Source organism: Orbicella faveolata, unplaced genomic scaffold (assembly GCF_042242905.1).
Source record: "Orbicella faveolata isolate gen_17 unplaced genomic scaffold, um_ofav_v1 contig_26, whole genome shotgun sequence".
In the NCBI taxonomy this organism is placed as follows: domain Eukaryota; kingdom Metazoa; phylum Cnidaria; class Anthozoa; order Scleractinia; family Merulinidae; genus Orbicella; species Orbicella faveolata.
Window position 1 is genome coordinate 5,097,465 of NW_028301554.1, and position 18,259 is coordinate 5,115,723.

The window sequence follows — 18,259 nt, forward strand, 5'->3', positions numbered from 1 at the left end:
TATGATAATCAGTGTTTTCTCGAAACTGATCGAGAGGTCCTCAGGTGGTTTTCTTAGTGTCACTTTCCAAAGCATGTTCCACCGTGGTTCATACAGCTCTAGCTAACTTTATATAGTATAGTTTCTATCGTAACCAGTTAGAATAATACATAGCTCTATTATGAAAGCCACGACACTTAGACCGTTATAAGTGACGGTTAATTGCAAGCTCAGTCAGTGTGTCTATGACAGGAACCAGCGTGGAATGTTAATTATATTAATCAGCAAACACAGAGTTTAATAGTAAACTTGAGTGGGTTCTAAGCTCGAGAAACTTTAAAAGAGCAATCAAAGATATTAAGACTTATATTGGAAGGCTTCGGAAGGAACACAAGCTTTCGATTTGCGATCATACACAGTGCATCAGTTACATAATCGGAACGTTTCTGGGGACATTCTTTAAGACAGAACTGAGTTAACAGCTATTGTGTTTTATGCACGGTTAAGAATAAAGAACTTTGTCTAGCTTAGTAAATATTTCACCGATAATTAGCCATAGTAAAAAATCCAATATGCTTTGAAAGCTATTGGACTTTACCGTCATGCAGTATTTAACAAAGAATGGGAATCGAAAAAATGTAACTTACTTTCGAATGCTTTCATTTGATTGTTATGCACAACATTTGAAACTTTTTGCTTTAATTTAATTTGTGTTGACCTCCCATCAGACCTCGTATTGTCTTTTAAATAGATTCATGAGTGTATCAGAGAAAACTAACGTAACTTTGTGGCTACCCTTGCTAATGATGATACTGCCCTTGATTTGTTTTTTATTGTTGGTTTGCGTTTGTTGGGGCACCTATTTACTAAAACAACAGTACTGCTTCTTCCTTGTCTCTACTTTTGGAATGGGTGTATTGTTACAATCTAATTACCCTTTTAGTTCCCTAAATTTGTTAAGCATCTTGTATGTATGGTTAGAGCGCTCATTCCCATCAGTGTGGTCTCGATTTCATTTAGATAGGAAACCAGGCGCCATATGTTATTAAGTTTCTTGTCTCGTCCTTGTTCAGGTAATGTAACTTCAAAACAAATCCTCTGACTGCCAAATTGAACTCTAAGCAACAAAAATGAGAAGTTAGAGAAAAGATTTGTACGCGGCCTAAACCTTAACGGTGAATCCTGAGGGAAAAAAAACGGAACAACAAAAAATTAAACGCTTACAAACGGAAACGGACTCACTTCGGTCGGCACGAATAACTCTGACGTCATGAACTAACTGTACTTAATGACGCTTGTGTGGCCCAATAGATAGGGCGTGATTGGGAAGCCATTCGAAAACTCGCGTTCCGCGTTTTATCAGGGCTTCGAGATACTAGAAAACAATAGCAGGACTCAACTAACGAACTCGTCCTTTCATCATAAATTTTTCGTGTTTGGATCAGCACTATTTGTACAGACGAGATACTAGTCCAAAGCAGGGTTACCCTACCGTTGCATTTTCTAGTAACCACTTATACACCTACCTCTATAATCATGGACAAAAGTCCTTGGGACACTTATGTAATTTAACGAATTGTATTTTTTTTAACTACGGAAGTTTGAAAAATGCGCTGCTTCCAGCTTTTGAAACCACGTTACTGTTCCCCCTCCCCACCCAATAAAATGTTGGAAATCAGAAGAAATTTCAGGTAGTAGTTTTCAACATTGTATGGGTGAGGGGTGGGGCGGTAATTGAAGGGGAAGATTTAGGCTGGTGAAGTTGTATTCGCGTCTTGGGTAAGACTTTTTTATATGATGGTGGGTAAAAGGACTTACTACCGAATATTATTACTCTAAATAACTAAAAGGCTTGATTTGTGTTATTTTTATTAGGGTACATAGAGGAGGACGCTATGAATAACATATATGACATTTTACACGCCGTCGTTATTGGCTTGGTCGTTGCTATTTTCCTTCTCAACACTGGTCGTGCGCAAAAAGGCATTAAGGTCTGCAAGGAATGTTTGATCTTCCTAAATAACAAAGGGCTTAAAACGGAAGGAGAAAGTTTCCATTCCCTTCATATTGGTATTTATAGAACAATCTTCAGGGCGTACTGTCTTATCCCTGATCACACAAAAGCACTAATCTACGGCAGGAAACTTCTTCACATTTACCGCGAGTGTGGTAAAAAAGAAGAAGAAGGGAATCTTATGGTAAAACTGGCCAAAATATATCAACAGCAGTATAAATACCTAGAAGCAAGAGAACTTTACGAGAAAGCGATTCCTATCACAAAAGAAATGAGAGACAAAAAGAATGAAGCATACATCGATGAAATGATTGGCGTTATATCTTATCATCTCGGTGACTACGACAAAGCTAAAGTATATCTTAAGAAAGCCCTTGCCATCAGATTACAATTTGGTGACAAAAGTGGAGCAGCCAGCTCGTACGGAAACTTAGGATGTGTGTTTCAATCCCTTGGTGAGTATGACAAGGCTAAAAAATATCTTGAGAAAGCACTCGCTATCAACATACAAATCGGTGACAAAAAGGGAGAAGCCACCTTGTACGGAAACTTAGGAGCTGTGTTTACATCTCTTGGTGAATATGACAAGGCTAAAGAATATCTTGAGAAAGCACTTGCCATAAGAACACAAATCGGTGACAAAGATGGAGAAGCAGCAGATTACGGAAACTTAGGAACTGTGTTTCAATCTCTTGGTGAATATGACAAGGCTAAAGAATATGTTGAGAAAGGACTTGCTATCAAAATAGAAATCGGTGACAAAAAGGGAGAAGCCAGCTCGTACGGAAACTTAGGAACTGTGTTTAAATATCTTGGTGAATATGACAAGGCTAAAGAATATCTTGAGAAAGCGCTTGCTATCAAAATACAAATCGGTGACAAAAAGGGAGAAGCCAGCTCGTACGGAAACTTAGGAACTGTGTTTACCTCTCTTGGTGAATATGACAAGGCTAAAGAATATCTTGAGAAAGAGCTTGCCATCAGAACACAAATCGGTGACAAAAAGGGAGAAGCCACCACGTACGGAAACTTAGGAGCTGTGTTTGAATATCTTGGTGAATCTCACAAGGCTAAAGAATATCTTGAGAAAGCACTTGCTATCAAAATACAAATCCGTGACAAAAAGGGAGAAGCCAGCTGGTACGGAAACTTAGGAACTGTGTTTACATCTCTTGGTGAATATGACAAGGCTAAAAAGTATCTTGAGAAAGCACTTGCCATCAGAACACAAATCGGTGACAAAGATGGAGAAGCAGTAGATTACCGAAACTTAGGAACTGTGTTTCAATCTCTTGGTGAATATGCCAAGGCTAAAGAATATCTTGAGAAAGCACTTGCTATCAACATACAAATCGGTGACAAAAAGGGAGAAGCCACCTCGTACGGAAACTTAGGAACTGTGTTTACATCTCTTGGTGAATATGACAAGGCTAAAGAATATCTTGAGAAAGCACTTGCCATAAGAACACAAATCGGTGACAAAGATGGAGAAGCAGCAGATTACGGAAACTTAGGAACTGTGTTTAAATCTCTTGGTGAATATGACAAGGCTAAAGAATATCTTGAGAAAGCACTTGCCATCAAAAAACAAATCGGTGACACAAATGGAGAAGCCACCTCGTACGGAAACTTAGGAACTGTGTTTACATCTCTTGGTGAATACGACAAGGCTAAAGAATATCTTGAGAAAGCACTTGCTATCAAAATACAAATCGGTGACAAAAAGGGAGAAGCCACCTTGTACGGAAACTTAGGAGCTGTGTTTGAATATTTTGGTGAATATGACAAGGCTAAAGAATATCTTGAGAAAGCACTTGCTATCAAAATAGAAATCGGTGACACAAATGGAGAAGCCACCTCGTACGGAAACTTAGGAACTGTGTTTACATCTCTTGGTGAATATGACAGGGCTAAAGAATATCTTGAGAAAGCACTTGCCATCAGAAGACAAATCGGTGACAAAGATGGAGAAGCAGCAGATTACGAAAACTTAGGAGCTGTGTTTCAATCTCTTGGTGAATATGACAAGGCTAAAGAATATGTTGAGAAAGGACTTGCTATCAAAATAGAAATCGGTGACAAAAAGGGAGAAGCCAGCTCGTACGGAAACTTAGGAACTGTGTTTAAATATCTTGGTGAATATGACAAGGCTAAAGAATATCTTGAGAAAGCGTTTGCTATCAAAATACAAATCGGTGACAAAAAGGGAGAAGCTAGCTCGTACGGAAACTTAGGAACTGTGTTTACATCTCTTGGTGAATATGACAAGGCTAAAGAATATCTTGAGAAAGCACTTGCCATCAGAACACAAATCGGTGACAAAAAGGGAGAAGCCAGCTCGTACGGAAACTTAGGAACTGTGTTTGAATATCTTGGTGAATATGACAAGGCTAAAGAATATCTTGAGAAAGCACTTGCTATCAAAATACAAATCGGTGACAAAAAGGGAGAAGCCAGCTCGTACGGAAACTTAGGAACTGTGTTTACATCTCTTGGTGAATATGACAAGGCTAAAAAGTATCTTGAGAAAGCACTTGCCATCAGAACACAAATCGGTGACAAAGATGGAGAAGCAGTAGATTACGGAAACTTAGGAACTGTGTTTCAATCTCTTGGTGAATATGCCAAGGCTAAAGAATATCTTGAGAAAGCACTTGCTATCAAAATACAAATCGGTGACAAAAAGGGAGAAGCCACCTCGTACGGAAACTTAGGAACTGTGTTTACATCTCTTGGTGAATATGAGAAGGCTAAAGAATATCTTGAGAAAGCACTTGCCATAAGAACACAAATCGGTGACAAAGATGGAGAAGCAGTAGATTACGGAAACTTAGGAACTGTGTTTAAATCTCTTGGTGAATATGACAAGGCTAAAGAATATCTTGAGAAAGCACTTGCCATCAAAATACAAATCGGTGACAAAAAGGGAGAAGCCAGCTCGTACGGAAACTTAGGAACTGTGTTTACATCTCTTGGTGAATATGACAAGGCTAAAGAATATCTTGAGAAAGCACTTGCTATCAAAATACAAATCGGTGACAAAAAGGGAGAAGCCACCTCGTACGGAAACTTAGGAACTGTGTTTCAATCTCTTGGTGAATATGACAGGGCGAAAGAATATGTTGAGAAAGCACTTGCTTTCAAAATACAAATTGGTGACAAAGAGGACGAAGCCACCTTGTACGGAAACTTAGGAACTATGTTTAGATCTCGTGGTGAATATGACAAGGCTAAAGAATATCTCGAAAAAGCACTTGCCATCAGAACACAAATCGGTGACAAAGATGGAGAAGCAGCAGATTACGGAAACTTAGGAACTGTGTTTAAATATCTTGGTGAATATGACAAGGCTAAAGAATATCTTGAGAAAGCACTTGCTATCAAAATACAAATCGGGGACAAACAGGGAGAAGCCACCTCGTACGGAAACTTAGGATCTGTGTTTCAATCTCTTGGTGAATATGACAAGGCTAAAGAATATCTTGAAAAAGCTCTTGCCATCAACATACAAATCGGTGACAAGCAGGGAGAAGCCAACTCGTACGGAAACTTAGGAACTGTGTTTCAATCTCTTGGTGAATATAACAAGGCTAAAGGATATCTTGAAAAAGCACTTGCTATCAAAATACAAATCGGTGACAAAAAGGGAGAAGCCACCTCGTACGGAAACTTAGGAACTGTGTTTACATGTCTTGGTGAATATGACAAGGCTAAAGAGTATCTTGAGAAAGCACTTGCCATCAGAACACAAATCGGTGACAAAAAGGGAGAAGCCAGCTCGTGCGGAAACTTAGGAACTGTGTTTACATCTCTTGGTCAATATGACAAGGCTAAAGAATATCTTGAGAAAGCACTTGCCATCAGAACACAAATCGGTGACAAAGATGGAGAAGCAGCAGATTACGGAAACTTAGGAACTGTGTTTACATCTCTTGCTAAATATGACAAGGCTAAAGAATATCTTGAGAAAGCACTGGCTATCAAAATACAAATCGGTGACAAAAAGGGAGAAGCCGCCTCGTACGGAAACTTAGGAACTGTGTTTCAATCTCTTGGTGAATATGACAAGGCTAAAGAATGTCTTGACAAGGGTCTTGCCATCACAATAGAAATCGGTGACAAAGATGGAGAAGCAGCAGGTTACGGAAACTTAGGAACTGTGTTTACATCCCTTGGTGAATATGACAAGGCTAAAGAATATCTTGAGAAAGCACTTGCAATCGAAATAGAAATCGGTGACAAAAAGGGAGAAGCCACCTTGTACGGAAACTTAGGAACTATGTTTACATCTCTTGGTGAATATGACAAGGCTAAAGAATATCTTGAGAAAGCACTTGCTATCAAAATACAAATCGGTGACAAAAACGGAGAAGCCACCTCGTACGGAAACTTAGGAACTGTGTTTACATCTCTTGGTGAATATGACAAGGCTAAAAAATTTCTTGAGAAAGCACTTGCCATCAGAACACAAATCGGTGACAAAAAGGGAGAAGCCAGCTCGTACGGAAACTTAGGAAGTGTGTTTCAATCTCTTGGTGAACATGACAAGGCTAAAGAATGTTGTGAAAGAGCACTTGCCATCAGAATAGAAATTGGTGACAAAGAGGGAGAAGCAGCAGATTACGGAAACTTAGCAGCAATTTATCAATCAGTTGGTGAATATGTCATGGCTGAAGATTATATTAAAAAGGCACTCTTAACTGCTGGAGAAATCAAGGACTCAGAGAGGGAGTTTCAAATTCTTTGTCTTCTTACTGTGGTGAAGATTTCTCAAGACAAGATCCAGGAAGCGTTTGACTGTCTGTTTCTGAGTATGAATAAAAGCGAATCTTTACGAAGTTTTCTAAGGGACAACGACGATTTTAAGGTATGGTCTTCAGACGTTCGCGATTTTCCCTACCGGAATCTTAGTGCATTGCTTTGCTCTTGGGGAAATCCAAACCATGCACTTTATGTTTTAGAGCTGGCACGGGCTAGAGCATTAGCAGACTTGATGGCAACTCAGTATTCTGTTGAAAGCCACATCGCAGCTGATCCGCAATCCTGGATTGGTATTGAAAATATTATGAAAAAAGAAAGCAACTCTTCTTGTCTGTACATTTCTTATCAGCATCACAATCTGTTTTTCTGGGTTCTCAAGAGAAGTGGAATCATTCCTTTCCGAAGAATAACAGTAGATGAGAAACTAGTTGGTGCCGGACTAGTTGGCAAGTTACATGATTTCTTCGCTTCAAGCTTTCGAAGCTTTGGTATTGTACCTGAGGAAGATTGCGAAGATCGATCTTTAAATGACGTTCAGAGCCTCGCAGCATTAAGGCTTATAGAGGAAGAAGATGAAGAAAGTGGAAACTCCGAATCGAGCGTTTCTTTGTACTACAGAATGTTAATCAGTCCGGTAGCTGATCTACTTGAGGAGCCCGAGCTCATTGTTGTTCCTGATCGCTGCTTAAACCAAGTTCCATTTCCAGCGTTAACAGATGAAGGCGGGAGCTATTTATCGGAAAAATTCAGAATCCGCATTGTTCCTTCTTTGACGACTCTCAAGCTCATTCAGGACACTCCTTCAGACTATCACAGTCAGACTGGTGCTCTAATAGTGGGGGATCCAGCTGTCGGTACTGTGCGTTACAAAGGAAAGAAAATGTCCTTCTCTAGGTTACCATGGGCAAGAAATGAAGCAGCCATGATTTCACGACTGCTAGGTGTTCAACCTTTGCTAGGAGAAAAGGCCACAAAGCAGGCGGTACTTGACAGGTTACATTCAGTGAGTCTGATACATTTTGCAGCCCATGGTAATGCTGACCGAGGAGAAATTGCCCTTTCTCCGGTACGCCCTTCTGACAGCACTCCAGAAGAAGAAGATTACCTTTTGAGGATGTCGGACATTGCACAAGTTGAATTGCGAGCTAAGCTGGTGGTACTTAGCTGCTGTCATAGTGCGTGTGGGAAGATTAGAACCGAAGGAGTCGTTGGGATCGCTCGAGCGTTCTTAGGATCTGGTGCACGGTCCGTTTTGGTGGCTCTATGGGCCATAAGTGACAAAGCAACAGAGCAGCTGATGCTTCAATTCTACGGGCATCTTGTTCGTGGTGAGAGTGCCAGTGAATCTCTTCACCAGGCCATGAAGTGGATGCGAGGTAACGGCTTTGACAGGGTTTCCGAGTGGGCACCATTTATGCTGATTGGAGATAACGTGACTTTTGACTTTGGAAAATAAGAGTAAGTTTCCTTAAAGAGGTACTATGACGAAAATCGCATCTTTCCTATTTAAACCATTTTAAAACATAGACAAGCAGTCTGTACGAAAAGAAAAACTCTGTTTACTACTTTTAATTATCTCTTACCGTTCCAGAGGTATTAAAGTTTTTAAAATAGGAGCTCCACATTATGAAAATAAGAGTTTGTTACCATGGCAACATAATGGGTTTCAGACCTCCCCGATATTAAAGACTTTTCTGGTCATCTGTAGCGTTTAACATTGATATTTGCCAATGATAGCTGATTTACATGATCCAGCAAGCATATAAATACGTTAGGTCGAGTCCATGGCCTTGTTTAAAATTTTTTGAGCATAAAATCGTTAAAATATTGAAATTAGGTTGGAGAGTACTTGCAAAGAGTGGGTTGCTTTGGGAACCAAAATCTTTATAGCCGTAGGTGTGTTGCATGTAGGAATAATAGCCTACCAAGTTTCAATGGTTTCTGCCGCAAATTGACCGAGATAGTTGTACTTATATACTTGATATAGTTTTTGGTTGAGTGTATGATGTCATCAGCCCTCTCATTTGCATATTTTACGCAATTTTCAAACTTATATCTCCGAAACCAGTGCAAATATTTGCAAACGGTCAACGGAGTTTTTAATCTCTCGTAGAATTCTATTTTATTAGAGAGTGCTGTATAAGTGTTTAAGCGTAATCTAGGTGATGCTCTACTTAACATATAATGTCGTTTAAAGTGATTTATTTGCATTTTTTCAATTATACCTTTGAGCTATAAAAACGCACGAAAGCTCATAAAACTATTGGAGGTGCACTCTGAGTCCCTTTGCAGGCAAAGACATTGCGAAATTTTTCCAGCACTGACACAGACACTTGAGTATGCTAAAAATCTACAGAGAGCTACCACTAATAACATATCACGTTATTTTGCCAAAGCTGGTCCAATGCGTATTCCTCTCGAGCTAAACAAAATCTGCTTTCTTAAAGAAGAAGAGATTTCATACCTTGGTTATATTGAGAAAACCTTTGATCTGTTTTATATGAAGAAGTAAATCGTTTTATTTGGCGAGCATATCTCAGTGAGAGATACAGTGATTCTTTATGTTTCTACTTTTGCAGGCTCGCGTTGCACCAGGGTCATACCCGGGGTCTGACATTGAAATTCAAGATGCCGCCCAGCTGTTCCCTGAATACAGACACAGTTTGAATCAAAGAGACGATTTAATTTTTGTAAGGAGTAACTCCGTGACAAGACTGGTTAATGGGAAACGAAAGTAGTAGTAAATGATCAGTGAGTAGTCAGTAGTCAGTAGCAAATCAGGATATATTCCTCCTTAGGAGGGCTACTCTTCCCTCCTATCCTTTACCGGTTATCTCAAAAACTCAGGTCCCTAGATCTCGAGTTTGCTCATGCTCTTCAAGTCCCAATGTATCCCTGGTAGGGGTGGTGTCTACAAGCTCCCTGCCTTCAAAGCAACTTGCTCTCTACCCAGGGTCACCCAAGATTTCTCATGTAAACGGTTCTCTGCTATTTAGAAACTATCAAACAAGTGTTTTTTTCCATATACAAAGGCTCTAAGTTTATCTAGGACCATCTGTCAATGATTTACGTGGCAGAAGCATGGCAGTAGAAACTACAGTGAGCTTGAAATAAACTATGGTCGATTATAATTATCGCAAACTTCTTCGGGCCGGGTAATCATGTAAATGACAGTTGATGATAGTTGGGGGAACCAATTATTTTTCTCGAAGTATCATGAGTAAGATGCACCGTGCGATTAGGGCACAGAGCTATGACTTCATTTTTTAGTGTTTAAGTAGCTTCAAGTGCAAGTTCAGAAAACAGAAAAACAAACAAAACAAAAAGAAGTCTGTAGTGGCCAAGGAAGCGCACGCTTTCGAGTTGGCAACCAAACCAGTGAAATCGGTTAAGTAGTAAGTTAGTCGAATAGGTGATAAGAAATAGCTTATAAATAATACGTAACTAAATAGAGGTGTAAATAAAGTAGCTAATGCGAGTGTTTACACTATTCATGTCTCGCTAGCAAGTACGGGCATTGTACAGAGGTCCTTTGAACTGATTAAAAGACGTGCATTTAATATCAATTGAATTTTTTTTTCTAGATTTACGGGGCATTTTCTCTTTTTAGTGTTGTTCTTTAATTTTGGCTTTTACCGACGGTCAAATCAGAAAAGCTCAGGGCAATGAAAGAGACTTCCACCAAAGCGAAAGTGAGACCTTGATAAGTTTTAATTATAACTTGATGTTTTAGGACTCGAAACCAGATGACAAATAACTAGTTCACTTCTTCAGAGGCTCTGGAGGAGATCATAGAAAGGAGGGCGCGTCATGCACCGCGCGCCTTCCATTTATCCCTACCCAGGCTTCCAAAGCGCGCTTCGAGGTAAATACATCAGTAACCTCAGAAAAGAAGAAACATTAACTGGTGTACTTTTTTCTAGTCCCATATTCAACTCTTTGGCCGCGCTTGTAAATAGCCAACTGGTGTGCCTGTTGTCACTTTGGATTCCCCATGTTACTTCATCAACAATCACTGAGTTTAGGCAATTCTTTGAAAAGCCATTACATGCTGCATCACTTCCTACTTCTGTTTTTCTGGACAATTTATTGAATCACAAAGCGAAGATTAACTGTTTGGTTCTGTGATGTCGTGGTTTTGTTACGATAGAAATGAGGAAGAATGTCATCTATCAAATCGTGCAAACAACATTTATTATTATTCCATGCATTTTTTCTTCCTTTTCATTGGCCGAAAGCCCACCACGTGACCTGCAAATAACTGCCTACAAATAATGGTCTGCTCATGCGTAATACCGGCTAAATGTGTTTTGCTGCAAATAATATTTTAGTTATGCGTAATTGTAACCAGGCTCTCGGGTGAAAAACTGGCAGATCGCTTCCGTGAGCTGCCAGAGATTGACTTAAATATGAAAACAAACTTGGCGATCGAATGGTAAAGCAATAATGTAAGCCATCTACGAATTACCTTTATTCTCTTTCTTAAAGCGAATCTTGATGCCCATCCTTTCATATGAAAATGAGATTTCATTCACATGCAAAGTAAACTCATTTTTATGTGAATGGTTGTGAACCAGGCCTCGTTTTGATGAAGAGGCTGAACTTGGTTATCGCAAATCATGATCCATCAATTGTTTTTGCTGTCGCACAATTGCTCCAAATACTTCACGTGACTGAATATTTCCCAACTAAAACTGGGGAAACTTCGAGTGATATTCCCCAATTTTCAAAACCGTGCGTATTGCTAAAAATAATTGAAGGATAATAAACACCGCAGATTCCATTTGGCCTCGGCAGATAATTGATCTGCTCGCCATTGACAAACTGCGATATTTTGGATAACCTCGTCCAACAATTGTTAATTACGTAGTGACTGAAACAAATTAAAATCTCTCGGGTCTTACGGAATATGGTAATGAAGAGTTACACGGCGCCAAAAATTATCAATTTTCCTACGTTGCCTTATTTGTCTTTAAAGCACTTTTCTCTTTCTATGTCAAAGTATTTTCTGTCAAGGAATCCACAAACAAAATAAAAATGTTCTTGAAAGCTATTCGACCGCTTTCTTCTCCCTATTTAGCAAAGAAGGAAGATATAAAAGGATGCAACACACCTTAAATTTGTTTTCCTTTCGTTGTAAGAGGAATTTCGGTCTCTCGTTTTTAGCTTTACGCTGATCCTAAACACCTTAATTATGATTGATGTAATATATCAACCACGAGAGACAGTGTTTTATCGGGATATCGAAACACCGAGAAGAGAGTTGAAAATACGACGCGCAGCGGAGTATTTTTGACGAAACTCGAGGTATTTGGATAGCCGATGAAACACTGTCTCGAGTGTTTGATATATCTTCTCAATCGAAACAAAAACTAAGGAGTAAAATCGTCAAAATCTATGCTAATTAAGACCTGGTATCCAAACCTCCTTCACGATTGTGATTTTCTTTGTTTTAACTTTATGAATTATTAATGAGTTTGAGAATGGTTGATCAACCGTTTGCGGCTCACGGTGTCACGTCTGGAAACTGTTCAGAACGAAGCTGTTTGGAATTCATAGGTCGAGGTGGCAAAAGTATCGAGAGTTGTCTTCAGAAACCTCAACGTGAATTCTTCATATTTACGTAACTGTGAAGTAAGATTTGCAATTAGTACTAGGAAATTCGAGTGTGAAAGAGTATATATGTAAAAAAACCATTGGTCAAGAACATGTTATTGCGCGAGTGGTCGGCTATTTTTGTAAATGTCATAAACGGCCTTATATAAGAAAATCACGTAAACAAAACAATTTAGTTTTCGCTTCCACTAGGCACGTCAGATGCTGTGAAACTGAAATTTTTTAATGGACGAATAATGTTAATTAATTTGAGCGATCCTCTGCAGTTTTTTTTCCTGGAGCAGAGCAGACGGCTAAACATAGACTACTAGCTACTACTGTGCAACGGTATTGGTTGATGCTTAGCGTTCGTATATCGAGTTATGGATGCACGCGGGAAGTTTGGAGAGCACGAAAGAAGCGTAAGAGTTGCTCGAGGCGATAGCCGCAAGCAACACTAGCTTCTTGAGTGCTCTCCAAACTTTCCAAGTGCATCCATAACTCGATATACGCAAAGCTAAAAGCATGAACCAATTCTTTTATAAAATGGCGACAACATATTGGGCGCTAAAACATGTTTCATTTGTGATAATCTACAAAGTTCTCACAATGCACGGTGAAGGAAAACGAAGGTCATTAGGATCCTAACGCGCCACAATCAGTTGAACGAAAACACTTAACTTGGTTTCTAAAATTGTCAACGAAAAATTCGCTTCTTCGATTTAATTATAATGAAAATGTACGCAAACAAAGTCAAAAATACTCAATGAAAATGTAGACAAACAAAGTGAAAATGCTCAAGTTTAAGTAAACATCTTAGCTCGGCAAAAGTCAAAGGCTCGAAGTAGTAGGGTTTGGAGTGTTCAGAATAATCTTCACATTGCCGAAACTTAACCAAAAGGAACTAGCACTAAACTCGGCGGAAATTTCGCAGCTGAAATGAAACTGCACACGTCATTTTATTGAGCACGGCCGTGCGTACATAAAGATTTTGTTCATGATGGCTCAACAGGAATTAGGTAGGACTGTTATAACAATGCTTAATTTCAAGTTCGACAAATAACAATTACCGTACCCATTTCGCTTATTCGGGATATCTCCAAAACCTTCTCATATAATAATATAGCCTAGTGATTTAGAAAGGAGGCCTCAAATCAAATCCGGTTGCCAGCGCTAATCTGCCATCAGTTTATTAGTGACCTGCCTTAGCAAATGCTACGCATCCCTTCCAACTGGTGTTTTGAATTACCACATTCAGAGTTGAGAACAGACCGCAGTGAATCAAGAACGCACCTTTTGACAAAGAAACTCTTCACCTTCAGCCCCAAGTAGAACGTTAATCTATTCTCAACGGAAGTTTATTTCGGCCACAAACAGATGCTCTATTGCGATACCCTGCTGGGAGGAGGGAGATACTGAGAATATCAAGTAACAAATCAGGAGAATTTTATCGTAGTCGGCCTCTCGAGACATCTGTTTTGCTCCTTGAGCTAATATCCTCTTCTTACAGATTCTTTTAGTGACACCGTAAAGTTCACTAACAGGAGGATCGAATCAGGGTCTTTGCGAGCATGCGTGCAGTGCGTTTAGTTTTGCGAGCACTTTAGAAACTACAAATGGCGAGCAATGAGCACTTCCTAAATTTTCCGCTAACCGGAATCTCTCCTTTATTAGAAGAAAACATCGTTTTGCACCAAGTAATTCAACACGCATTTCGAGTTTCGGATTCCTTGATCGGCAAACTGGTTTCAAGCTGATTGACTGAAAAAGATTCAACGCAATGAAAATTCATTCGGAGGCTTCTAGGGTCTAGCCAATGGCAGCCATACAGATCTAACAAGCTCTGAAAGTCGATTAGTAATAGCAATATTCCTCGTGTCCTCTTGTCTCTAAGTTACTTTGTACCTTTGCGGGTGCCTTTCGTGAAGAATTCTTACGCGCGTGGACGTCAGTTATGGTAATAGGACTGGGTGGAGTCCAACTCGGTCTGTTATCATAAGAGTGATAACAAAATCGGACGACCGTGCAGCGGGAGTCCGATTTGTTTATCATGTTTATGATTACAGACCGAATTGGACGACACGAAGTCTTATTACCAATTAATCAAAAAAATTACAATTTCCGAGAGAAGAAGAATAGCCAAGTTATGAAAGAAAGGGAAAATTTGCATTAAAATACCTACAATGGAGATGAAAACATTCTAAGGCCATCGCACCTCCTACCGCTAACTAGGCGCCAAAAACACAAAAGCAAGCGCGCGCACCCACGCACGCACGTAACTACAACTTTGAATGTGATTGGTTGATTTTAACTACAACTTTGAATGTGATTGGCTTATTGAACTGTTAAATAAACAAACTGTCTAATAACAAACTGTCCGATAACAACTTGGCAAGTAAATTAGTGGAAAAATAGGAGTTGTTTAAACCAATCACAATCGAAGAAATTGTAATTTCTATGAATGTTTCCAGAAGCATTCAAAGCGCGCGCGTGTCTTCCCAACGTTTTCCAGTTTCACAAAACTGGAAACATTGTTTCCAGCGTCAATTTTGGCTCCAAGATGCAAATTATGCTTCCGCTCTACGACAGAGAATCTTAACAAGAGTCCGAGCATGCGAGCAGCTGTAAAACGTTTTCGAGCACGAGTAAGCGAGCACTCATCTAATTTTTGCGAGCAGTTCGAGCAAAGGCCAAATTTTGCAGATACTTTTAAACTGAGTTGGACCAATCAATACCCCTACCAAAAAATCGCGATTTGCTATATTTTTGTTTTATTTCGTATACCGCCATTAATTTTAAAAGCGTGGGTATCCTGCTTGCGCAGTGCATATCATGGTTTGACGAAAAAGTTTCATTTCGTATCCCGCCTCGAAATTCAGGCCATCCAGAATTCAACCAAAAACCTACGTAATATATCATCCCATTTCTCAGAATTTCAGGAAAAGCGTCGAGTGTTCCGTAGTTTTCACTTTCGACTCTTTTTAATGCGAACATCACAGTGGTAAGTGCAACTTATCTCTTATTTTGTAGCTTTATGTGACATCCTGTTACAATTGAAATGGGGAAGAATAGCATTGATCAAATCGTGAAAACCACTTGATGTAGTGACTGACACATATAATAAATTTACGATCTTCCGTGTATGTGACATGAGCCACTTTGGAAACGATCTCGCAGTCTTGTCCCTAGTAACCGTCCCGCAAAGGACTGCGAGATCAGACGTTTCTAAAGCGAATTGTCATTTAACACTTTGAAATTTAAAAAGCTTGATTAATAAATGTATGCATTGGTCAAGACGAAATTATTCTAAACGTTTTCTTTTTTTTTTTAATTCTCTGAACACAGAAAAAGAAATCTCTTTTGTTGTTTCCGCTCGTGATGTCAGATACTGTGAAACTGAAATGGTTTTACAGAAAGATCATTAATTTATGCGATCAACAAAATTATCAACAGTAACACGTAGATGTCCCGGCTCTCAAGTTTTCCCTGAGGAGGACGGAAGGCTGTCCAACGGTAAGGTAGTCGTTATTTTCTTTCAAACAATGTATAATTTCGGCTTCTGCTGATAACACTTTTAAAGTACATCCTTCTCATTTGGGATATCACGAAAATCTCTTGAAATAATTGCATGGCATATTGGTTAAGACGCGAAGGTCCCGAATCAAAACCCCAGCTTTGTTTTTTTTAATTCGACGATCTGTCGCATGAGAAAGGAAGAAGAATGCCATGGATTACAACGAGCAAACTACATTATGTAGTTACTGATGTGAACACTAAATACACGGACTTAAATATCTTGAAATGTAAATGAAGAAGATCGACCATTATCAGTTCCTCTCAAGTTGCCTCATTTGTTATAAGAGCACGTTATTCTTTCCGTTACTTGAAATTGAAACTCGAATGTACCATCAAGAGTCCACAACAAAATGGAACAATGAATTTAAAAGCCGTTGGATCTCTTTCTCGTCTGCATTTAGAAAACAATGAACAAAACAAAGGATATGTAAGTCGCCTAAATAGAAATTGCTTCTTTGGTCAATTCGCACATATCAGCTTGGATCCCTCTTTCATCAAACTAAACAATTTACTTCCGCGCGTATCACGTTACCCTGCCGGGGGAGGAGGTGGGGGGGGGGGGCACTTTGGATAGCGAGCAGTAAAATCTGAACAGTTTTATTTTACACGGCTGGCTCTGGAGGCGTACTTCGTGCTCCTTGAGCTAATGAACGCTGCTAAGAGATATCAATGTGATGAAACTGTAGAGTTCACAGAGGAAGTGCGATTTGCTGTTCCCGCCATTGACTTTTAGAGATTCCCGCTTCTCGCTTGACGATGAGTGCAAATAATGTTTCCCCCGAGATAGTTTCATCCCATATTCATCGCTGTAATTATTTGAAACCCATCTCGCATACCGCCAAACACATGCGTGGTATGATCTTCTTTATCTTTAAATTTCGGGAAACACCGGAACGTTTCGTAGCTTTCACTTTTCAAAGGAAATTCTAATGTGGTAAGAAGCTAATGTTGTATTGTTTACCCTGTCATTTGAGAAGAAGATATAGTTCAAAGATATAGTTCAAATATTTATTAAATCACAAAACAATGATAAATCGCAAACTTGAAAATGGTTGATTCTGTAATTTGCCTGTCGGTTACAAGGTAAACGAGGAAGAAAGCCGTCGAACAAAACTTGTCAACTACTTTATATAGCAACTGATGCAAACAGTAAATTCACAAACTTACGTGTGTTAAATGCAAATGGGAGTTTCAAAAGGGCGAGCGATATCAGTTCTGTTTAAGTTGCGCTTATTTGTCGTGAAGCACCATGACATGAAACTGAAAAGTCAATTGTATCATTCATCAAGAAGTCTACAGTAAATGGAGTGATGAATTTGAAAGCCGTCGTATGGGTATCTCGGTTCTTGTTGTTGTTGTTGTTGTTTGTTTTTTTTTTCAGAAAAGAATGAACATGACAACGGATGTAACACGCCTTAGAAATGATTGGTTCTCTGATTAATGTGCCTAAATCCGTTTGTACATAGTCCTTAATAGATGAGAATAGCTATAAAGCCCGCAAATATCAAAGGAGCAAACAAAAATGCCAAGATTTATGTTGGAAGGTCCACGACTGTGCACAATCTTTTGTTTTGCGCTCATACACTAGCTATGCATGATTTACGTAACAAAAACGTTTCTATTGGTTAGTTCTACAGTCAGTATTAGACAACAACTTTGTTTTGCGCACTGTTAAAGCCAAAAAAAAAGAACAAACACATACGACAAAGAACTTTGTCGTTTTTCATAACCATTCCCTTCCATTAACTATGATTTGTATCAGTCCTTGTTTCTCCTGTGTCTTGCAGGGGAAGTCCCTCGTGTTATTTTAGTTGATCGCCTTTTGTTTGAAGTTAATCTTAAGATCGCACAACTAACACTGTAAGTTCATGATTGCTAGATCGATCGCCCTTCTGTGTTTTTATAAAGTGTTGCGTCTGCAAATCGCTGCCTTGCGTTTTATGGGGCGTACTTGCTGATAAATGTCTCGAGAGTTGTTTGCAGAAACCAAAATGGAAATTTGTGGCATTTCGCATTCATGGGTACAAAATCTATTCATGAGCAAAGGTCATAATGCCCTTATGCAAAATTCACGTGCCCACGACAATTTCTTTTTCATATTTTTCTGTTTCCGCTTGTGACATCAAATGTTTTGAAACTGAAATGGTTTTATAGATCGATAATTTATGCGAATAACACGCTATGTAAGCAATGACACATAAACGCCCCTGTGCAGTTTTTCTTTCGAAGAACGGACCACTCATTGTACACTGGCTACTGCGAAACGGTAAGTTCGTTTTTATTTTGTTTTAAACATTATATCATTTCGGCTTCCACTGTTAACAGTTTAATATC

General features: G+C 39.2%; 1 protein-coding gene across 3 annotated transcripts in view; it reads left to right on the forward strand.

Annotated features, from left to right (window-relative positions):
• The window catches only part of LOC110045319 (uncharacterized), a 62,855-nt gene that overhangs the window by 6,512 nt on the left and 38,084 nt on the right, over nt 1-18,259 (forward strand). Inside the window, exons 3-4 of one of the 3 annotated variants that reach the window (XM_089295834.1) lie at nt 1,855-8,212; nt 9,334-10,320. In XM_089295834.1, coding sequence (XP_089151960.1) covers nt 1,875-8,210 — 6,336 coding nt within the window. In that variant the 5' untranslated portion in view covers nt 1,855-1,874 and the 3' untranslated portion in view covers nt 8,211-8,212; nt 9,334-10,320. Of the gene's footprint in view, nt 1-1,854; nt 8,213-9,333; nt 10,321-18,259 lie in introns of those variants that run through there. The other 2 variants (XM_089295836.1, XM_089295835.1) reach the window with 2 other exon arrangements.